We start from the raw sequence: 22215 nt of genomic DNA on the forward strand, positions 1-22215 counted from the left end.
GCAGAGCCCCTCCTTGAACTCCCACGGGAGCCCACCCCCTAGGACAATCCTCCCCGCCCTGCCCCTCTTAGTGGAGGGTTGTCCTAGGGGGTGGGCTCCCTGCCCTGTGAGCTGTGGCCCCAGGGAGCTCCTGGGGAGAGACGGCAATGCGGTGCGCACCGGACAACGGTCAGAAAGGGCGTGGGAATGTCCAGAGCCTGCCGCCTACCACGGCACCTCTCTCCTCCTCCAAGCCCACCCCCCTTATTTCTTATTTCAGTCCCGGCCCGGGCAGTGGGGCTGCCAAAGGGCTCAGAGGGGCACAGAGAGGGGAAGGCGGCCCACAGGCTGGGCCCAAGCGCAGCCAGTGGTGCTCAGCCACAGCCATGTCCAAGTGTGTGCGGGGAGGTGACGTCCTGCTCCTCCTCGATGATGCCCAGGGCCAAGGGCGGGGGGAGAGGGGTCCCCACGTGGGCCCCCTATTGTGCTACGTGGATATTTGTCTTTTTCTCCTGGACTTAACACTTGGTCAAAATGCTGCCAACATTTCCCCCAGTCTGTATTTGTCTTCAAATATTTATTTCCTGAAGAAAGAAAAGAACTTTCATGCAGTAAAATCTACCAATATTTTTGTTTATTCTCTATTGCAGTGTCCTCTTTTGAAAGTTCTTTTCCAGACCCAGATGTGAAAAACAGTTAAATTTTCTTGTGGTGTAAAGCAAGCTTTTAAGAAGAGGGAGGAGAAAAGCTCTTGAATTTGGTCTCATATTTCCCTTGTTCATCCTCAAAGCTGTCGACTGACTCTCAACTGTCATTTTACACATGAAGATTTGCATCTGGTCCTGAGTTCTGGATCCAGGGGCCCTCGATGGTGCCCCCAGCTTCCTCTGAGCCCACCCTGGCCACCCCTGGGGGTGGGTGGGTGAGTAGGTGGGAGCCTGGCAGGGCCAGCCCTCCACGGGGCCTGACCTTTCAGCAGAGAGCCAGGAGGGGAGGCCCGTGGAGAAGCCTAGACTGCGCCAGCACCAGCCAGGCCCCAGGGAAAGCCAGGCTCTTCCTGAGACCCAAACGTTAAGCCCTCTGATTGGGGTGAGGGTGGAGGGCGTGGCCTCACACCTGAGCTGCAGGTGAGCTTCTCTCGGAGTCAAGTTCAGACTCTGCACAGCGCTGCATCCAGCTGGTGCCTGTGCCCTGGGCCCGAGAGCCAGCAGCAGCCACCGTGGGGCAGCGGGCCGGGCCTGGACCGCCACCTGCCAGCATGCTGTCCATGCTGGGCAGCACGCAGAGGTGAGGGGGGTGGCTGGGTCAGCGAAGGGGACAAAACACTTCTTTAGTCCTCAATATTCTGAGAACCTGGCAGAAACAAGACGTCCTGTTTGTCTTGAAAAGGAAGTCACTGTGGATTTCGGGCTTTTTCCCATGAATACTTCTCTGAATCCACCCTCCTTGGGCTTCATTTCAGATGGCAAAAGACCCCTGCCTCCCCTGTCCTTCCCAGGCCTGGTGTTGGTCGTGGACCTCCGGGGAGATACGGGGCCCAGGGATGAGGAGACGACGATTTGGTTTCCCGGCTGAAGGCCGAGTGGGCAGCTGCCAGGGCTCTGGGGCCTCCTGGCCTCAGTCCTGCTGTCACCTTCGTGTGGCTGGGCCCCTCTGGGCGCTTCCTCATGTCAGAGAGTCCCTAGCTGAACCCCTGACACTTTTCAGGGCAAGTTGTCCGCGTGTGCACTTTAGGGTGGTTGCTGGGGGGGCCTGAGTGACCAGAGCGAGTCCCCCTCATGGGGTTCAGACGCCCCATCCCTGCCAGCTCTGGGAACAAATGGTGCTGTTTCCCCTGTACACACGAGGAGGTCAGAGTTTTCCTCTCGGTTTAGGTTGGGAGGGAGGCCGTGTGGTCTGGAAAGGGTTTGCATTTCAGTCCTCTGGCTGCCCCACATGCTTCAGGGAGATCCCAGGGCCTCTGGGTGCCCTCCTCTCGCCCGTCCCCACCCTCCCCGTGGGCCTCGGACTTGGCATGATCAATCTCTTTGAAGACTCGACTTCCCCTTCTAGGGCGAGGACAGGAGGCCCTGAGGGCGCTGGCAGAGAGGGAGAGGGTACTGGGTGTCCCCCCTCCCTGGGAACGTGGACGTTGTCACCACACTGTGAGGAGGAGGCACAAAGCCTGGGGGAGGTCATTCCATTAACTGGGGGCCAAGCCCAGGTCCTGCTGGCTGCCCGGCCCCCTGTGTACATGGCAGATGAGGGGCCCTGGGGGAGCCCCAGGTCACGGGTTGCCTGGTGGGACAGGGGATGGGTTTGCAGGGGTCGGTCCCCTACATGGCCATTCTGACACAACGCTGGGACAGCAGCCATTCTGTGCATCCCAGGCTTCATGGGTTTAGCTCAAAGCTCTTGAAGGAAGGGGCTTTGCGAGTCACTTCAGCCGTCTTGAATCCCTGTCCCCACAACCCGGAAACGGCACTACCGCCCAGAGGTTCTTGTTTATTTTCCTTGAATTGTGCCAACATTTGGAGGCTCATCTCGCTCTCTGCACTCTTGGCTTGTTGACAGGAAGAAAGAGCCACGCCCTGGGGCAGGGGATCAACCTCGGGTGCGGCCAGGCTGGCACATCTGGGCCCTGAGCGGTGGGAGGGGCTGCCTGGAGCAGAGACAAGACTTTCCCGGCTGGGGGCTTGTGGAGTCTTGGCGAGTCTCCTGGCTTGTGATGGGTTAAGGCGCAAACCCCACCTCAGCTGCCACAAAGTTTGAGGCGACCCCTGGTTTGGGGAGCATCCCTGCCAGCCTCCTGTTGCTGCCGGGGACCCCAGCCCAAGGCCATGGAGTTGCCAACTGTACAGCAGCTGTGGGGACCCAAATGTCCCCAAGTCCTGGCCTTGTGACAATCGCTTGGGTCATTTGAGGCTCAGGTCTGTTTCTGGGGCACAAACATGCCCTGGAGTGATGAGGCCTGGGGAGTCGTGCTGGTGAGGGGCTGTGTGACTCTGGCTCCAGGCTCTGGGGCCAGCTCCGGGGGTGGGGGAACAGTGTGTGGGGGGTATGGGAGGGGAGGGGACAGGGCAGAGGGGACCTGGCAATGGTCTGCTGCTGCCCGACTGTGGTGGCCGAGAACCGGCGGATGGGGAGGGAGGGAAAGAGCCCCCGAGCATGAGTGTGGAGCCGCCTCTCCATGTTCAGAGCGGGGAGCCAGGCTGGGGGCCGATGGCCAGCAGCCAGGACGCTGTCTCTGACCCCCACCCTCCCGTCCGTGGTGGGACAGGACAGGGTGACTCTTGCTGTCAGGAGTCACCAGCGCTCCTGGGAAAAGCCTGGCTTGCACCTGAAATGCACCCTGAAGCCTGACAGTCTGTCCCCACATGGTCAGTACGCTGGCCTGTCCATGAGCGTCACCCCGACTGCACCACGGACAGGTGTCCACAGAGCCCCCTGGGTGTGGTCAGAGCTGCTGGTGCAGGTCTGGGGGTGGGGGTGGGGCTCACGCTGGGGGGAAGGGGCCATTCAGGAGCCTGTCTGACGGGGGACAGTGCCCTCGCGGTTTCCCAATCCATTAGCCAAGGAATCCACCAGCTGAGAGACACACCAGCTGAAAGAGACGCCCAGAGAGAAGCTCCTCCTGTCCGCTCGAGCAGGCCCACGCCTTCCGGAAGGCACTCTATGTGGCATGTGACTGTGCAGCTCTGAGACGTAGCCACCCTGACTGCTGTGGCTGACCGCCCTGGCCTGGAGGGCCTGTCCTGGGGTGGGAGGAGGATGTCTGCCCAGCGCCGACGAGGGTGGAGGTCCGAAGACTCTGCGGTGGCAGTCTTCCCCACGTCTGGCCCTGGGAGTGGCTTGGCTCCCAGCCTCCTGGGATTTGGCACCTCTCTACGAGCACCAGGCTGGATCTGCCCTGGGGCTGCTCTCAGAGCCACAGAAGCTTCCAGGAGGGCCACACTGAAAGTACTTTGCCAATTGTTTCGTATTTTCCCAGCGTCATGGGCCACTGGCGCTTGCTGGGAGAAGCCCCACCAGGAAAGAGGAGGCACCAGGACGCCAGCCTCACATTCAGCCTCTGCAGCAAAAGCAGTGACCACTGGCCCTCCCCTACGCCTTGTGGTCCCACACCCTGCAGGCGTCCAGAGGGCAGGGCTGTGGCCCCACCACCCTCGCGTGGCCCCAGTTGAGGCAGGGCCCGGTGGTGGGCCGGGAGGCTGCAGTCTGCGGGGTCTGGGGAAGAGGGGCCTGATGCCGCCTCTCCTGGGGGCTCACCTGGGGCTCTGAGGTAGCACCACGTGCTGGAGAGGGAACCTGGGGCTCCTGGGAGACCAGGAGGTGAATGCCCTGCCCGCCTTCCTCTTCCTGCTCCTGCCTGGCCCTCAGAGGATCTGACTCACTGATTTGGCAGCAGACCTTTCCCTGCTGTGCTGGGGGCATGGGCGGCACCTTCCCTGGGCTACTGAGGCAACAGCAACTCCGGGAGCTTTGGGTCCCAAGTCCAGGATGCTGGCACCTGCGGGGCCAGAGGAAGGACTAGCTGTGTGGTCCACATGCCCCACAGCCCCATCGCAGCTGAGGGAGCACCGGCATCCGGCAGACGTTGTGGTCACCTGAGGTGACGAACTGGCCAGAGTCTTGGAAATGGGCCAGCGTCTTGATGGGAGGGTGGCACGTGGAGTGTGGATGTGGGGACGGCATCTCTGTGTCACATCCTGCAGGCAGGGACCATGTGGCCTTCTTTCCTTTTTCTAGAAGAAGCCCCAGGGGAGGGTAGCCCACACTGGTTCCTGCTATCACTTGGGGATGTTGAGTTTGGACGGATGGTTTGGCCTTTATATGAATGGCTCTGTGCTCCAGACTTGCTGGCCCACGGCCTCCACCCACCCTGGCACAGGTCTTCAGTCCTGGGAGCTGCCCCCCTCCTCATGCTGATTTGTCTGCGGGGGTCACTGGAGGCTGGCTCCTCGCTGATCTCTCAGACAGCTGAGCCGGGGGTCCTGGGGAGCCTGGGGGTCCTAGTTTCCTGAGGATTCAGCCTTTCCGGCCAAGTACTATTCTGTAGGGAGGGAACCCTGAGTAACTGTTCAGTCTTGTCCTTGGCACCTGCTGATTAAAGGCTCCTGCTGCACCCACTCTGTCGGCTTGTCCCCATGCCCTACAGTGCACTTGGGGCTCAACGAACTCAAGTGAAGGGAGATGGATGGACAGACGAGCAGCGACCATCTTGGGGTGTGGCTTTATCTGATGACCCTGGATCTTACACATGAGCCCTGGGTTGGGGCCCTGGATCAGCTGAGGGAGAATTTGTTCTGAAAAAGTTGATGTCCAGAGCCCGGAGGACAGATGGAGGCCTTTGTAACGCATGACCATTGTGTGGGGGCAGTAGCCTTTTCCAGTGCATTCTCCTGCTTCCCTCAGGCTGTGGGACCACCCAGGGAGAGAAAGAGGGCAGGGCGGGTGACCAGGTGTGGCCCAAGGCCTCCTAGAACTTTATACCTGTGGTGCTGGGTTTTGTGGGGGCGGCTTGTAAGCTGAGATGAGGCTCACTATTGTTTTTTCTAGATTCTGGCTAAAATTGGCTAACCACTGAATGATGGTTAGACATTTGGTCCTCTGTCCTCCACAGCGCCACTGAGGCGAAGGTTCATATCTAACGAGCTCGTCAGACAGAACTGCAGGGGCGTGTGAGCCTGGGTATAAAAACCCATTTCCATAAAAACTGTCATGAGTCTCACTCACAGTAAACAAGGTTCCAAACCAGAAGCTCCCTGAGCTGGAGGTGGGATGTCAACACTTGATTATCCAGAATTTTAGATCTTTTATTGGTTCTACCCAGATGCCCAGGAATGCTTCCTGAACCGCCTAGGAATAGCCCCACCAGGGGGCACTCATCGGTCAGCTGGCTACTCACCAGGGCCTGGGCCTCAGGGTCTGGGCAGCCTGGAGCTCTCCCCCTGGGCCCCCACCGGAACTGGACCAATGCCACACCTGGCAGACTGCGTGGGCCCTGGGGCCTCTGCTGCAGGGTGTGCTGGGGCCACTTGCCGGGACCTGCACTGTGACCCCTGACAGCAAGATCTGACCCAGAGCCACCTGGCAACTCTGCAAACAGACCTTGCAGACGTTCCTGAGGACAGCAGCCCCCCCAGCGGGGTTCCAGATGCAGGAAGTTTGAGGCTCTTTGGAATTTATCCAAATTCTGATAAGAAATGGGAGCTTCACAGAGAACGCTTTGTTTGAGCAGCAAGCTCCTGGGAGTTGTAGGAAGCCCCTTGAGCTGAGAGCACGCAGAAGCACGTCACATGGTTTATCATTTCCAGCTCTATTTGCTTACTTTTTCCCACAATTATTGGCATTCAAATTATTATTTTTGTAGCAGCTGAATTCTTTAAAAATATTTTTAAAATTTATTTTTAATTTTTTTAAACAGCTTTACTGACATGCAATCCACATATCGAACCGTTCACCCCTTTGAAGCTGAGCAACCACTGAACCTTCCTTAAAGAAAGAGTGTCTGAGTCACTTCCACGTCTGGACAGAGCAGGCCAGAGAGGGGATCCCCGGCACCCCGTCTCTCGGCTTGGTGGAGCACATCGCCCATTTGCATCCCTGGAAGTGGCTCCCTACCGCGGCCCTGAGGGTCAGCCAAGGGCATCGGCCCCACTGGGCTGACCGCCTGGCCCCACATGGCTGCTGCCTTCCCTGGCTGCTTCAACACCCGCCATCCTACTGACTCTGTGGGCGTTTGGACCAGAGAGTCTTTTGGCAAGGACGAGCCTCTCTTTAGAAACAGGCATTTCTCTGCAGGCTTTATCCTCCTACTTGGGCAGCTGCGAAGAACTGAGACACGTTCATGTTGCCTCAAGGCCAAAGGTCGTGTAAATGTTAAAGCAGAAATTTCAGACAGATGGTCAGTTTGTGCTAGAATTAGTGGAACTTCTCTGTGAGGGGCCAGTAAACGTGCTGTGTTTGCAGAAGGGAGTTTCACACGGTGGAACAGCTGACGCCTGAGTAGACGGAGAGGGGCGAGATGGGCCTGCTTTGAACGTTCCACGCAGGCTTGTCCGGGAGGGGTTAAACTGCCCGAACTATAGGCGGTACTAAAACCACTGCGGCTTCCTTGCACTCAGTATGAGGGGACAACATGTTGCCTTCCCTGGGAGGGTCTCGTGAGTTCAGCAGAAGTGACTAGACTGTAGAGCAGGAACCCCGTGACCCTCTGACCCCAGTGTGGCCTTCTAGAAACTGTCGACACAAATAATCCATAATCAGTCTGTAAATCAAAATTGGGGTGAGTTTATAGGCCAGGTTTGAGGACTATAGCACAGGTTTGAGGATAACCCCACTGAAGAAGTGGGGTGTACAGGGTGGTTATGTACGGTCTTGGAGCGAAGAGCATATATCACATACGACAGGAATCTCTCTGTTACTGCTGTCACGAGATGCCTAGCTGGCACAGCAGGTTGGGGTCAGCAGGTCAGTTGAAGTTGGTATCAGAAATAGGAACTGCAATCCACTCAGGTGGAGAAGACTTTTTTTTTTTTTTAAACAGGAAATGTGAATCCATGAGTCTATGTCTTTTGATTCTTCAGCTCATGAATTGGTGAAAAGTACTCGGTATGGTCCTTTCCAACAGGGCTGCAAAAAGTCTATTATCTGGTGTCTTTGCCAATAAACAAAAAATCTCCAGATTGTAGTCCAGGATCCTTAAGGTCTTCATCTCCCAGGAGCTCAGTGTGAAAAGAATCAGCTACCAAGCTCTCATTTGTTTCAAGTGCCTCAATGATACCTTGATAATAATGTAAGATATCTTCTTTAAGCAAAGTTGGTTCATACGTTCCTTCCTCTAATCGCACAGGCCATCCAGCTATTATTATTATTTTTTTATTGATGTCTTAATAGTTTATAACATTGTGAAATTTTGGTTGTACATATATTATTTGTCAGTCACCATATAAATGCCTCCCTTCACCCCTTGTGCCCACCCCCCAACCCGCTTGCCCTTGGTAACCACCATACAGTTCTCTCTGTCCGTGTGTTGGTTTATCTTCCACATATGAGTGAAATCATGCGATGTTTGTCTTTCTCTGTCTGGCTTACTTCACTTAACATAATACCCTCCAGGTCCATCCATGTTGTTGCAAATAGGACGATTTTGTCTTTTTTTCTGGCTGAGCATATATATTCCATTGTATATATATATCACACCTTCTTTATGCAGTTGAGGGACATTTGAGCTGCTTCCACTTCTTGGCTAGTGAATAATGCTGCAATGAACTTAGGGGTGCATAAGCCTCTTTGGATTGTTGATGTCAGGTTCATTGGATAGATTCCCAGTAGTGGGATAGCTGGCTCATAGGGTATTTCTTTTAGTTTTTTTTTTTTTTTTTTTTGCTGAGGAAGACCGGCTCTCAGCTAACATCTATTGCCAATCCTCCTCCTTTTCTTTCCCCAAAGCCCCAGTAGATAGTTGTATGTCATAGCTGCACATCCTTCTAGTTGCTGTATGTGGGACGTGGCCTCAGCATGGCCGGACAAGCGGTACGTCAGTGCGTGCCCGGGATCCGAACCCGGGCCGCCAGTAGCAGAGCGTGCGCACTTAACTGCTAAGCCACGGGGCCTGCCCTCATAGGGTATTTCTATTTTTAATTTTTTGAGGAACCTCTATACTGTTTTCTGTAGAGGCTACACCACTTTGCATTCCCACCAGCAGTGAATGAGTGTTCCCATTTCTCCACATCATCTCCAACATTTGTAGTTTTTTGTCTTGCTGATTATAGCCATTCTAATGGGTGTAAGGTGATATTTTGTAGTTTTGATTTGCATTTCCCTGATGATTAGTGATGTTGAACATCTTTTCATATGCCTATTGGCCATCTGTATATCTGCTTTGGAGAAGTGTCTGTTCATTTCCTCTGCCCATTTTTTTGATCGGGTTGTTTGTTTTTTTGTTGTTCAGTTGTGTGAGTTCTTTATGTATTATGGAGATTAACCCCTTGTCGGATATATGATTTGCAGATATTTTCTCCCAGCTGGTGGATTGTCTATTCATTTTGATCCTGGTTTCATTTGCCTTGTAGAAGCTCTTTAATCTGATGAAGTCCCACTTGTTTATTTTTTCTTTAGTTTCCTTTGTCTGAGTAGACATGGTATCTGAAAATATTCCTTTATGACCAATGTCAAATAGTGTATTGCCTATATTTTCTTCTAGGAGTTATAGTTTCAGGTCTCACCTTCAGGTCTTTGATCCATTTTGAGTTAAATTTTGTGAATGGCGAAAGAAGATGGTCTAGTTTCATTCTTTTGCATGTGGCTGTCCAGTTCTCCCAGCACCATTTATTGAAGAGACTTTCCTTTCTCCATTGTATGTTCTTAGCTCCTTTGTCGAAGATTAGCTGTCCGTATATGTGTGGTTTTATTTCTGGGCTTTCAATTCTGTTCCATTGATCTGTGTGTCTGTTTTTGTACCAGCACCATGTTGTTTTGATTACTATTGCTTTGTAGTATGTTTTGAAGTCAGGGATTGTGATGCCTCCTGCTTTGTTCTTTTTTCTCAGGGTTCCTTTAGCTATTCAGAGTCTTTTGTTGCCCCATATGAATTTTAGTATTCTTTGTTCTACTTCCATGAAGAATGTCATTGGGATTCTGATTGGGATTGCACTGAATCTGTAGATTGCTTTAGGTAATATAGACATTTTAACTATGTTTATTCTTCCAATCAACGTGCATGGGATATCTTTCCATTTCTTTATGTCATCATTGATTTCTTTCAATAATGTCTTATAGATTTCATTGTACAGGTCTTTCACCTCCTTGGTTAGATTTATTCCTAGGTATTTCGTTCTTTTTGTTGTGATTGTAAATGGAATTATCTTTTTGAGTTCTCTTTCTGTTAGTTCGTTATTAGCATACAGAAATGCAACCGATTTTTGTAAGTTGATTTTGTATCCTGCAACTTTGCTGTAGTTGTTGATTATTTCTAATAGTTTTCCAATGGATTCTTTTTTTTTTTTGGTGAGGAGATCAGCCCTGAGCTAACATCCATGCCAATCCTCCTCTTTTTTTTTTTGCTGAGGAAGACCGGCCCTGGGCTAACATCCGTGCCCATCTTCCTCCACTTTATATGGAACGCCACCACAGCATGGCTTGCCAAGCAGTGCACCGGTGTGTGCCCAGGATCCAAACCAGCGAAGCCCGGGCCGCCGCAGCGGAGTGCGCGCACTTAACCACTTGTGCCACCGGGCCGGCTCCCTTCCAGTGGATTCTTTAGGGTTTTCTATATATAAAATCATGTCATCTGCAAATAGTGAGAGTTTCACTTCTTCGTTGCCTGTTTGGATTCCTTTTATTCCTTTTTCTTGCCTAATTGCTCTGGCCAAAACCTCCAGTACTGTGTTGAATAACAGTGGCGAGAGTGGGCATCCTTATCTTGTGTCTGTTCTCAGAGGAATGGCTTTCAGACTTTCCCCGTTGAGTATGATGTTGGCTGTTGGTTTGTCATATATGGCCTTTATTATGTTGAGGTACTTTCCTTTTCTACCCATTTTGTTGAGAGTTTTTATCATAAATGGATGTTGGATCTTGTCAAATGCATTCTCTGCATCTATTGAGATGATCATGTGGTTTTTATTTCTCGTTTTATTAATGTGCTGTATCACATTGATTGAGTTGCAGGTGTTGAACCGTCCCTGTGTCCCTGATATAAATCCCACTTGGTCATGGTGTATGATCATTTTAACATATTGTCATATTTGGTTTGCCAATATTTTATTGAGTATTTTTGCATCTATGTTCATCAGCGATATTCGCCTGTAGTTTTCCTTCTTTGTGTTGTCCTTGTCTGGCTTTGGTATTGGGGTGATGTTGGCCTCACAGAATATGTTAGGAAGTGTTCCAGCTTCCTCTATTTTTTGGAATAGTTTGAAAAGGATAGGTATTAAATCTTCTTTGAATATTTGGTAAAATTCTCCAGAGAAGCCATCTGGTCCTGGACTTTTATTTTTTGGGAGGTTTTTGATTGCTGTTTCAATCTCTTTACTTGTGATTGGTCTATTCAGATCCTCTATTTCTTCTTGGTTCAGTTTTGGGAGGTTGTATGAGTCTAAGAATTTACCCATTTCTTCTAGATTGTCCAATTTCTTGGCATATAGTTTTTCATAGTATTCTCTTACAAGCTTTTGTATTTCTGTGATATCCATTGTAATTTCTCCTCCTTAATTTCTAATTTTATTTATTTGAGGCTTCTCTCTTTTTTTCTTGGTGAGTCTGGCTAAGGGTCTGTCAATTTTGTTTATCTTCTCAAAGAAGCAACTCTTTGTTTCATTGATCATTTCTACTGTTTTTTGGTTTCAATTTCATTTATTTCTGCTCTAATTTTTATTATTTCTCTCCTTCTGCTGACTTTGGGCTTTGTTTTTTCTTCTTTTTCTAGTTCTGTTAGGCATAGTTTAAGGTTGCTTATTTGGGATTTTTCTTGTCTGTTAAGGTGGGCCTGTATTGCTGTGAGTTTCCCTCTCAGGACTGCTTTTGCTGTATCCCATATGAGTTGGTATGGCATGTTTTCATTTTCATTTGTCTCCAGATATTTTTTAATTTCTCCTTTAATTTCATCAGTGATCCATTGGTTGTTCAGTAGCATGTTGTTTAGTCTCCACATCTTTGTCACTTTCGCAGTTATTTTCTTGTGGTTGATTTCTAGTTTCATAGCATTATGGTCTGAAAAGATGCTTGTTATGATTTCAATCTTCTTAAATTTATAGAGGCTTGTCTTGTTTCCCAAAGTACGGTCTATCCTTGAGAATGTTCCATGCACGCTTGAGAAGAATGTGTAGTCTGCTGTTTTTGGATGGAGTGCTCTGTATATGTCTATTAAGTCCATCTCGTCTAGTTTTTTGTTTAAGTCCACTATTTCCTTATTGACTTTTTGTCTGGATCATCAGTCCATTGATGTAAGTGGGGTCATCCGCCTATTACTTTGAAAGTAGACAGCTGATGTTCAGCAAAGGGTGTAGATCGAAGTTTGAGGAGCACTATGGGAAGAGCTTTTGGCTGCAAGAGATTAAATGCTTCTGAAAGCTTTGCCAATTGAGTTTGATTGTGTCATTAGTTAAAATGCTGCATTATTGACCAAATGTCACAAATAGATTTAATTATTTGTCTGGTGAAATGAGTTCCCCCTCACTGTGTAACTTGGTAGGAATTCCTCAAACAGGAATTATCATTTCCAATAAAAATTTACTTAAAGCCATTGCTCTTCTGCAAGGAAAGACCTCAACCTAATGTGAGAACATACAGATCATTACAAGATATACTTATATCCTTGAGATGGTGGCATTTGAACAAAGTCCAATTGCCATACCTCAAAGGGTCCCTTAGGAAGGGGAAAGTGGCCTTGTGGCCCATGAAATAGTTTCGCTTGGTTATATTTTGGGCATATAGCACAACAAGTATAGGCTTTACGAGCCACTGTGGGAGAAAGTTTCCAAAAGTATTGTTTCCCCCATAAAATCATCTTTTTAGGTGCCCAGTGGTTTAACTGGTGTATATGCTGGGGCAATGGCAATTATGCTCCAATAGGCACTATGGTTTTTGCTTTTAAGTGCACTTCTTAAATAAGCTTATCTAATTCGAACATTCCTTCTAATGGCCAATGTAATTCTCCTGAGGCTGACGGCAGTTTGGCAGGACCCTTAGCTGTGAATGGAGTGCAACCGCATTTTTGTCTGACTGTGTTTTGGGACCCCAACCTGAAAATTATTAAGCCAATCCCTCAGGACACAAAACAAACTTGGTAAGATTTTTTTGCTGTTCTTTGTAAATATTTACTGCTTCTGGAACCTTTAGTTTTTGAGCCATTGTACAGGAAGTTGGTGAGCTCGACTCTTTAAAAGTTTTAAGGCTCTTAAAAAGGTGCCCCACCAGGGCTGGCCCCGTGGTTAAGTTTGGTGTGCTCTGCTTCGGGGGCCTGGGTTTGTGGGTTTGGATACTGGGCGCACTGTGCTGGTGACCCACCTACAAAATAGAGGAAGGTTGGCACAGACGTTAGCTCAGGACAAATCTTCCTCAGCAATAACTAACTAACTAACTAACTAAATAAATAAATAAATAGAAGGCCCATAGTGGACACTGTAATTTTAAATTATCCCAGGTTATCTTGCCAGCCGTTCACAGCTATCCCCATTTTGTTAAGCACTTGCAAGTTTCAGCACAAAGCTAGCCAGAGTTCTGAGGGGAAGGTGCCCATTTGGGAACTGGTCAGCTTTTAGAAGCTCAATTTCCCATTTTTCTTTTAGTTTCATTTTACTATAAAGTCTGAACAATTTCTAGGAACAGTGTAGTGGGTCCAAAATGAGCTGCTTGTGAGTGTTACTCCCTAGAGAAAGGTCGTAAACATTCTCTTATGTGCCTTGGTTTCTCCCACCGGCAGTCTAAAACTGCTGTGGGGGCTTGCAACTCTGGAAGACCACTCCTCACATGCGCGTCCCCGGACGAGCCTTCAATTAATTAACATGAATGATAGTGGAGTTCTCCGTGGGACCGCTATGCATCATGAGGATTGATCCTCTGACACTTCCTTGAGGTCCTCAGTCACCTGAAAACGTCTTTTGGCCAGGAGGAGCCGGTGTCCCTTCTCTTTGGAGCTGAACACACTTGTTCTCAAATGATAGAGACTCTCTTTTCTCTATCAAGCAGTTCGTTCAGAATTTATAAACACAAATTTTTCCAATTTAAAGTCAAATTAAAAAGGTCAGCCTGCCCCATTCACTTCAAAGATCCCCCTAGGCTCCCTTGGCCTAGGAAATTCCCTCTAGGTTTCTCTTTCCTAGGAATTCCCCCTCTAGGTTCCTCTGACCTAGGGTATGTACCGGTATCCCCTTAAGACACCTAGTCTCAAGGCTTTAAACAGCTCATATAAACTCTGGACCATCGACTTAAAATAAGGAGGTCTGGGTTTCAGGAGAACTCACCAGGGTCACCTGAAGAATGCAGTGATCCAGGGGGGCTCAATGGGCTCCTACTGGTACCGAACACCAGCTCAGTGTAGATTCCAGGTGGTCTCTGGTGGGTTTCTCTGAAGTCCTGCTGACTACACCAAGAAAGTGCACCCCTTGGGGGTTTGTGAAAACTTGTCCCTTCTCATTTGGTGTGAATGGCTGGGCCCCCGGAACCGGCCCCCTCTCTGGCCCCCACTCTGTGCCGGCTACTGTCTCCCTCTGCCTCTGCTGCTGCCACACCTGCTCCTCCTGTCTCTGCATCTCACGGTGTCCGCCAACGGGCAGGCCGGCTGATGCAGGCTGACTCCCATCCTTTCGCCTCGGGCCCGCCCTGCATGTAAGCAGAGGTGATGAGCTGCGGTCCTTGTTGTTCTAACGCTGAGTAAGGCCCACCTTGTCCTTGGCTCCTGGGAGTCTCCCCGTGGGGGAGCCTGAGCTCTTTTGACACAAGGATGGGTAGGGAGACATTAAGGAGAGAATTACTTGGAGAAGGAAGGGGAGGTGAGAGTGGGAAAGCTTGCGGAGTGTCTGTATGACCTGGAAATGCAGATGCAGTAGAAGCTACAAGTGGTGGAGAGGGCGGATGGCATATGCCAGAAAAAGGCTTAACTCTGAAGTTTTGTGTGAAGCAAATGAATAATTATGGGGTGCTCTAATCCCACCATCCCCTGTGGAAGAAAGGAGATGAGATGTAGCAGGAAGAGGTTCATCTGAAAAGCTGTGGTCTTGAACTGGGGCTGGACATGTTGGTGTGAACTCACGAGGGATCTTGCCTCTGTGTGTGTGGTTCTTAGCTCTTTCGACTGAGAAGGCCCGGAAACCATGGCCTTCCCAGAGCAGTGCACACCCCCAGTCCCCAGATCACGGTCCCTAAAGACCATTTCTCACCAATAGGACCCGGGGTTTCACGGAGATGTGGCTGGTTCCAGGCCTAGGCCAGGAAGCGTATAAGACGAGCCTGAGCATCTCGTCAGCCCAGAGAGCAGGGCTGCCGCCAAGAGAGGGGGCACCAGAATTCTAGAATGAACAGGTGATAGGCGACAGGCTAAAGTGACTGGATACAACGTACATTGAAAAAATGTTCTTCTGCTCTAGTGATAAGCACCAAGAAACAGAACATGGATAAATATTTCATTATAATGGTAACAAAAACTAGCAAGTAGAAATAAATACAATGTGGGGCACAGGACCTATGTAACGAAAATGACAAAATCGTGTTGAGAGCTCCAATGCTGACAATCTGATTAAAGAGAAAACAGGACATCCGGACACGGAGGTTCCCATGGGAAGGCGGCGTTGTACTGAGGTCCTATCTCCAAATCCGTGCCGACGCCCCATTTCCCTGCCCGGGGCAAACCCTCAGGGTTTCTGGCATCCACTCGGTTTTCCCCTCCCCACGACAGCACTGCCCTGTCCTGACCTGGTTCTTTCCACTGGACGTGTTCCGCTGGAAGTGTCTTGGCTCTTGACCGCTGCTGGGAATCGGGTGGAGACAGCGAGGCCCACTGGCTAACATGGCACTGGGCCACAGGCCTCTTCCCCATGTCTGAGCATGTGGCCTCAGGCGAGGCATGTGACCTCCCTGTGCCCAGGGGGCTCCATGGTAGAGCACGCCAGGTGCCAAGATAAGGGGACACGCAATGACTACGGGCTAGATCCCCGGACACATCCTCACTGGCATTTTAAGTCAGAGGTCCCGAGAGATGGGTGCAGACAGCCCTGGGCACTTCATGCTGCCATGTTTAAATCTCTGATCCATACAGAATTTATTCCGATCAGTGGGGTGAGGTGGAAATCCGTCCCTCCCGCCCTGGAAAGCGCCCCTTTATCATCACCCACCCCTCCTCCCGGCTCGTCCTGTCCTGCGCTAATACAAGTAGCCTCAGAGACGGGGGTTTTCTGGACCTTTTAGGATCTGGCAGACCCGGTGCTCCTTATCATTATTATTCAGAATTTTCCTGTCTATTACCGTTTGATTTGCTTCTATCTGAACTTTAGAATTGACTTATTAGTTAAAAATTATCTTTTGGGGACTATGTTAAACTTTGAGACTGTTTTATGCAGAAATCCGGTCGGTCATCTTCTCTTTCCTAAAGCAGAGGAGGGGTGCAGCAGCCGTGTGGGGGGCGGGGACCTGCGGCTCCCTGAATGCTTGCTTTGGGCTGTGGCCGGCGGGTCTGACAGCGTAGGCCGAGCCCCCCTCGGCCTCCCCTGGCAGCAGTGTGGCCAGTGCTGATCCACTGCCGCAATATGGAAGGGTTGAAGGGGCGTCATATAAAGCCTACGTCTGGTCTCCCTGCTGCTCTGGCGTCACTGCACCCCTACCTCCCTGATGGGGGCACCCACACTTTGCTTTTCCTCCCAGGCCAACTTCTCACTTCTGCTTCCCTTTGGTTGGGATTCCTTTCCCCATTTGCTTGTCACACTCCTATGCACCCTGTAAAGCCCTGTGTAAAAGCCCTAGTCCAAGCAGGAAGCTCATCCCTGTGTCCTCTCCAAGATGCTAAGCTCTTTGAGTCCAGGTGTGGCATCTGGTCCCCTCATAACCTATGACTTGACTTCCTGCGCCGAGAGGCCATGGGCCCACGTGGCAGAGCCCTCCCATCCTCTCCAGCCACCGCCATGCCTTCCATTGCCCCCCCAAAGGCCTTCCTGGTACTAGTCACCCCTCCACGTCACTGGAGCCTGGGGGACAGGCTGCCCTGCCAGGCACAGCTTGTTGGGCAGACTCAGGCCCAGAGTTAGGTTCTAGGAGAGACTCTTGGCCTTCTTTTCCTTCTCCATCCTCAAGCACAGGAGAGTCTGAACCGCACTCTCTGACCTCGGATCTGGCCTAAGGAGAGGCCTGGGAGTCGGCTCCGTGGCATAAGCAGGAAGCAGGTGGGTAGGGAAGGTGTTCTGGGGGAAGGCTGCGGACCTCGGAACCAACCTGAGATGGACAGTTGTGACAGCTTCCTGGGCACACCTGGGAACAGTGCTAGGCACCTGCCTGTCCTGTAGACGGGGGCCTGGACAGCGGCCCCTCCCAGGGTCGCCCCTCTCCTGGGCTCAGAATCCAAGGTGCGTGTTGTTATCTGAAAAGTGAAAATGATGACATGCAGGTCTGCGTAGGTGCCACCTCTCTCCAGGAAGTCAGGATGCAGAACTAATCTAATCAGCGGCCCAGTAAACTGTCAATGTCACCGGTCAGAGGGTCAGGCCATGTGCAGGGTGTGACAGGGGCAGGGGAGCTCAAAAGAGGCTGCCAGCTCACACTGGGAAGTCTGGAGGCGGGAAGGGAATGCGTGCTTGGCTTCATTCATTCATTCATTCATTCGTTCAGCAAATATGAGCTGAGCAACTTGCACGTGCCAGCCGCTCTTCCAGGAACTGGGAGGTTACACGCCTGTAGCAGCACAGACCATGGACAGACGATGCATGTGTGACCCCTTAGGCGGCAATGAGGCTGAGGGGAGAAATGAGCGGCAGGGGAGCACTCCTGCAAGGAGGTTGGGGAGGCCCCCCAGGGAAGGTGGGAAGTGAGCAGAAACCGGGGAGCTGGAGGAGAATCCTGCGGATAACTGGAAGAGTGTACCATGCTGAGGCCTCGGTGAAGGAGTCTGAGGAGCAGGGGGAAGGGGAGCAGCTGGGGAGGGCTGGCGCTGCTTGGAGAGGAGTGACCGGAGGGTTTCATCAGAGGGGACTTTGTAATTAGCGGGGAGGGCTCGAGCACCCTGGGCCCTTTCATAAAAGGGTTGAGTGGGCTGCTGAGGAAAAGTAGACCACAGGTGGGAGTCACGGGGCCGCCATGGTCCCGGGCGCAGTGGAGGAGAGGTGAGCAGGTGCGGGTGTGGGTCAAGATGGAAGGGGCCACGCAGCCAGAGCGGGCAGGGGGGCGACAGGAGTGCTGTCCACTAGGGGGAGGGGGCTGGGTTTGGGGGGCAGATGGGGAGCCGGGGTCTGGACCTTGGCAACTGCGATGCCTTCAGATGCCCTGGTGGAATTTGGGGCGAGCCCAGGCTGGGGATGTGAACTTGGGGTGGCCTGCATGTGGGTGACATTGACAGACTGGCTGGGGCTTCTGCTCCCTCTCCCAGGACCCCCAGCCCCTGCATTCTGAGGCGGCCCTCTGGGTGGGGAGGGGCAGCAAGGCCCCTCATGGCCTGTTGACTTGTCATCCCGTACCTTCCATGGGGCCTTGCCCGAACGTGAGCACCTTGATCCGTGGAAGGTCGGAGGTGGGGGGCCCTGCAGCTCCTTTGTCCAGGGGATTGCAAGGCATGGGGTGTCCCGCCCTACTCCATGGGGCACCCCTTATCTCAGCCCTGTCTCCTCGCTGATCTGGTCACAGCGTCTCCCTTGGGCACCCCAGCCCAGGGACCACTGCCTGCACTCCACCTGCCGAGTTCCTGACACCCAGGCAGCCCTCCGATGGTGACTTCTTGTGGGATTCTCCCTTCCCCCAGGGGTGGAATGCCAGGACGTCCCACCTCTCGGCCTCCTCCCCTGATGTGCCCCTGGGGATGTGAGCTCAGGGGTCTCGGTGGGGCCACAGTCTCGCAGGGGGCCCTGCTCAGGGGTCCCCTGAGCTGCTTTTGCCTCCAGCCCGTCAGCTGGCCTCTCTCCACCCCCACTCCCAGAGAGTGGGTTTGCCTCTGGGCTTCTCCTGGCTTCTGAGCGGTGGAGAGTGCAGCAGGGGGGCCACATGGGGGTGGAGTCTGATGATCCATACCTGTCCTGGGTCACACCCCGGACCCCAGGGCCCCTGTAGGCCGGCGCAGGGAGTTGTTCAGTATGAGCTTTACGTGGATGATGGGGAGGTGCGGTGGGTAGGGGTGGGTGGCACTGGCCCCTCTCATGCCCCTGACTAGGGGCCTGACAGGCTCCTCCTGCCCATAGGTGCTTCTGGGCCACTGTCCTCCTGGTCCTGACCCTATTCCTGCTGGCTTGCTTGCTGCACATGGACAACAGACTGCTTACACCGTGAGTCCTGTTGGGTGCCCCATGGTCTGGGTGCTGCCCTCTCTCAGAGCAGTGCCTGGGACCCCAGCCTGCCCACCTCCATGTGGCACCCAGCACTGGCTGATGACTGTGGGGGTCTTGCCTCTCCACTGGGTCTCAGTCTCCCCTCTGTAAGAGGAGATGTGGGCCCTTCCTTGTGGGGACCCATTAGAGGTGGGCCCTCCCAGTGTCTCCCGTGGGCAATGAGCCACCCAGGCCACTGGGGAGGGCTCTGGGACGGGGGCTGGGCCTGGGCTGGTAGAGTCTTGAGTAGAGCTGTTGTGTGCAGAGGGCGACAGGGTGCTGGGAGGCAGGGCTGGGGCCCAAGGTGGGTCTGGGAGGTCAGGACCCCTGCTCCCCTGCCTCCCAGTGGTACGTCCTCTGTGAAACCTGGGTCCACACAGATGGCCACCTAGGCCCAGTGCTTTAGCCTGGCTGCTTGGAGGGTCTTTCGGCCCCAGGCCGCCTCCCCCTGCCCCACCCCTCACCCCTCTGATGGGATCTCCACGGGAGAGGGGGGAGTGCCAAAGCTCCCTGGGGCTCTGTGTTGGGCCCCCCATTGTCCCCAGGCCAGCACAGGGGACACCGTCCTGGGTTCCTCTTACTGGCCCTGCATTGGGGCCCTGCACTGGGGCCCTGCACTGGGGCAGGGAAGGCACCTGCTGCTCCAGGCTGGAGTCCATGGCTCGGTAGGCACCACCATGGGATCACAGGAGTGGGCACCAATGTCCACTCTGGCCCTGCAGTCAGGTTGGCTGGTCCCAGCATGAAGGGTCAGCCAAGAAATGCCAGATGTGTGGCTCAGGTCACAGGGGCAAAGCTATGCCAGGTGTCCTAGGAGCCAGACAGGAGGTTAGGGGGCTGAGGGATGTGCCAGGGCCTGGGGGTTCAGCCTGTGGCACATGAGGGGCAGATGGTGCAGTCACTTATGGAGCAATTGTGTCTGTGCCAGTGGGTCCTCCAGGGCTGCTGGGCTGGGAGTCTTTAGGTTAGGGGGAGCACAGGGTTGGGGTGTCACCAGTACAGGGAGTGCAGGGTGGGGGATCTTGGATTGGGGGGAGAATGGAGATGGGAGATGGTTTGGGAGTCTCCAGGTTGGGGGGTCGCTGGGATGGGGGTCATGCAGTTTGGGGGAGTGGGATAGGGGGTTCCTGGGTTTGGGGTCATGTGGCTGGGTGTTGCTGGGTTGGAGGTCATGCAGCTGGGGGAGTGGGTTGGGGGTCCTTAGGTTGGGGGTCATGCAGTTGGGGGAACAGATTGGTGGGTTGCTGGGTTGAGGTCAGGTGTTTGGGGGAGTGGGTTAGGGAACTGTTGGGTTGAGGGGCCATTGGGTTGGAGGTCATGTGGTTGGGGGGAGCAGGTTGGGGGGGTTGCTGAGTTAGGGTCTCTCAGGGTCAGGGGGCACGGGCTGGGGGCTCTGGGGACTCCCTCGCTGACAGCAGCCTTGCTCTCCTCCCAGCCCACACTCGGATGAGGCCAAGGGGCTGCCCATCACCAACGTCATGTTCCTCAAGACGCACAAGACGGCCAGCAGCTCGGTGCTCAACATTGTCTTCCGCTTCGCGGAGACACACAACCTGTCTGTGGCGCTGCCTGCCGGCTCGGACCTCCACCTGGGCTACCCCTGGCTCTTCCTGGCGCGCTACGTGGAGGGAGTCCAGCAGGACCGCAGCGGTCAGCAGCAGCACTTCAACATCATGTGCAACCACCTGAGGTTTAACCCGCCTGAGGTGCGGCTGGGGGTGGGCCCTCCGCAGGGGGGGAAGCGGCAGGACTCAGCCCCAGGCCTGCGATGCACTTTGTGGCTTTGTGGTGTGACCACGGGCGGGGAGGGGTCATGGCCTAGACGCTGAAGAGACTAAGGCCGTGGGTGTGTGTACACGGACCTGGCCGGAGCCTCGCATGGGGGCTGGTGGAGGCCCGCCACAGACACCCTGGGCCCCACTGCCTCTCCAGGCTGCCAGCCACCTGCTGTCGCTTTTGGAATCAGACAGAGGCACTGCTGGCCTGCCGCCTTCTCCCTCTTCTTCTCCAGCCTCCTCTTGGTTCCCAACCCGCCCTACTCTTCCCACTCCAGGACCTTTGCCCCTGCTGTCCCCTGCGGCGGGGAAGCATTTCACACTCCTCCTCTGGATCATTCAGGTCTCAGCTTAGAGGTCACCTCCTCCAGGGGGCTTCCCTGACCCCCTTCCAAAAGCTTAGCCAGGGGGAGAGAGTTGTGGGGGAGGGGTATAACCTGGCTCAGGTGTCTTAGGATCATTCTGCATGCCGGTGGAGAGTGGCAGGCTGGGGAGCAAGGTGGCCTGGACTGCACGCAGGGAGGCCAGGTGGGAGAGGCCACGGGCCGGAAAGCAGTGGGCAGGTTCAGGTGTGCTATGGGGTGCGGGTGGGAAAAGAGACACCTGCCTCCTGGGCGTTCGAAGGAGCCTGGCAAGTCAGCAGCCCTTCTCGTTCTGTCTCCAAACAGGTGCAGAAGGTCATGCCCAAAGGCACTTTCTACTTTTCCATCCTCAGAAACCCCATCTTCCAGCTGGAGTCCTCCTTCACCTATTACAGGAACTACGTCCCCGCCTTCAAGCGTGCCAAGAGTCTGCACGTCTTCCTGGCCTCCCCCGGCACCTACTACAACGAGGGCGTCGGCCTGGCGAACGTCTACGCCAGGAACAACATGTGGTTCGACTTCGGCTTCGACAACAATGCGCCGGCGGAGGAGAACTACGTGCGCGCGCGCCTGGCGGACGTCGAGCGGCTCTTCCAGCTGGTGCTCATCGCTGAGTACTTCGACGAGTCCATGGTGCTGCTGCGGCGCCTGCTGCGCTGGCGGCTGGACGACGTCGTGTCCTTCAAGCTCAACTCGCGCAGCCAGAACAGCATCACCAGCCTGACACCGGAGAGCCAGGAGCGCGTAAAGCACTGGTGCGCCCTGGACTGGCGCCTCTACCAGCACTTCAACCACACCTTCTGGGCCAAGGTGCGCGCAGAGCTGGGCCCAGAGCGGCTGCGTGCTGAGGTGGCCCTGCTGCGGGCACGGAGGCGTGAGCTCACGGCCCTGTGCCTGCAGGACAGCGTGCCCAAAAACAACTGGCAGATCAACGACCCCCAGCTGCGCCCCTACCAGGCCGGTGAAGCAGACATCCTGGGCTACAACCTCCGGGAGGGCCTGGACAACGAGACGCTGCAGATGTGTCTGAGGATGGTCACCCCCGAGCTCCAGTACACAGCCCGCTTGTACGCCCTGCAATTCCCAGAAAAGCCCCCCAAGAACATCCCCTTAAGGGGGCCGTAG

General features: G+C 53.6%; 1 protein-coding gene across 1 annotated transcript; it reads left to right on the forward strand.

Annotated features, from left to right (window-relative positions):
- The first annotated feature begins 17736 nt into the window (after window positions 1-17736).
- GAL3ST2 (galactose-3-O-sulfotransferase 2) lies at window positions 17737-22215 on the forward strand. The gene is made up of 5 exons (XM_058533447.1): window positions 17737-17762; window positions 18700-18753; window positions 18828-18911; window positions 20389-20659; window positions 21397-22215. Exons 1-5 carry the CDS (start codon window positions 17737-17739, stop codon window positions 22213-22215), a joined length of 1254 nt encoding a protein of 417 aa, XP_058389430.1.

The sequence above is a fragment of the Diceros bicornis genome, chromosome 37, assembly GCF_020826845.1.
Source record: "Diceros bicornis minor isolate mBicDic1 chromosome 37, mDicBic1.mat.cur, whole genome shotgun sequence".
In the NCBI taxonomy this organism is placed as follows: Eukaryota; Metazoa; Chordata; class Mammalia; order Perissodactyla; family Rhinocerotidae; genus Diceros; species Diceros bicornis.

Bases quoted from the DNA above. Each gene is read 5' to 3' on its own strand.
- GAL3ST2 (XM_058533447.1), top strand. From the start codon at position 17,737: ATGGTCCCGGGCGCAGTGGAGGAGAG. The intron at 17,763-18,699 runs GTGAGCAGGTGC...GGGCCCCTGTAG, and splicing joins CCGGGCGCAGTGGAGGAGAG to GCCGGCGCAGGGAGTTGTTC. The intron at 18,754-18,827 runs GTGGGTAGGGGT...TCCTGCCCATAG, and splicing joins GTGGATGATGGGGAGGTGCG to GTGCTTCTGGGCCACTGTCC.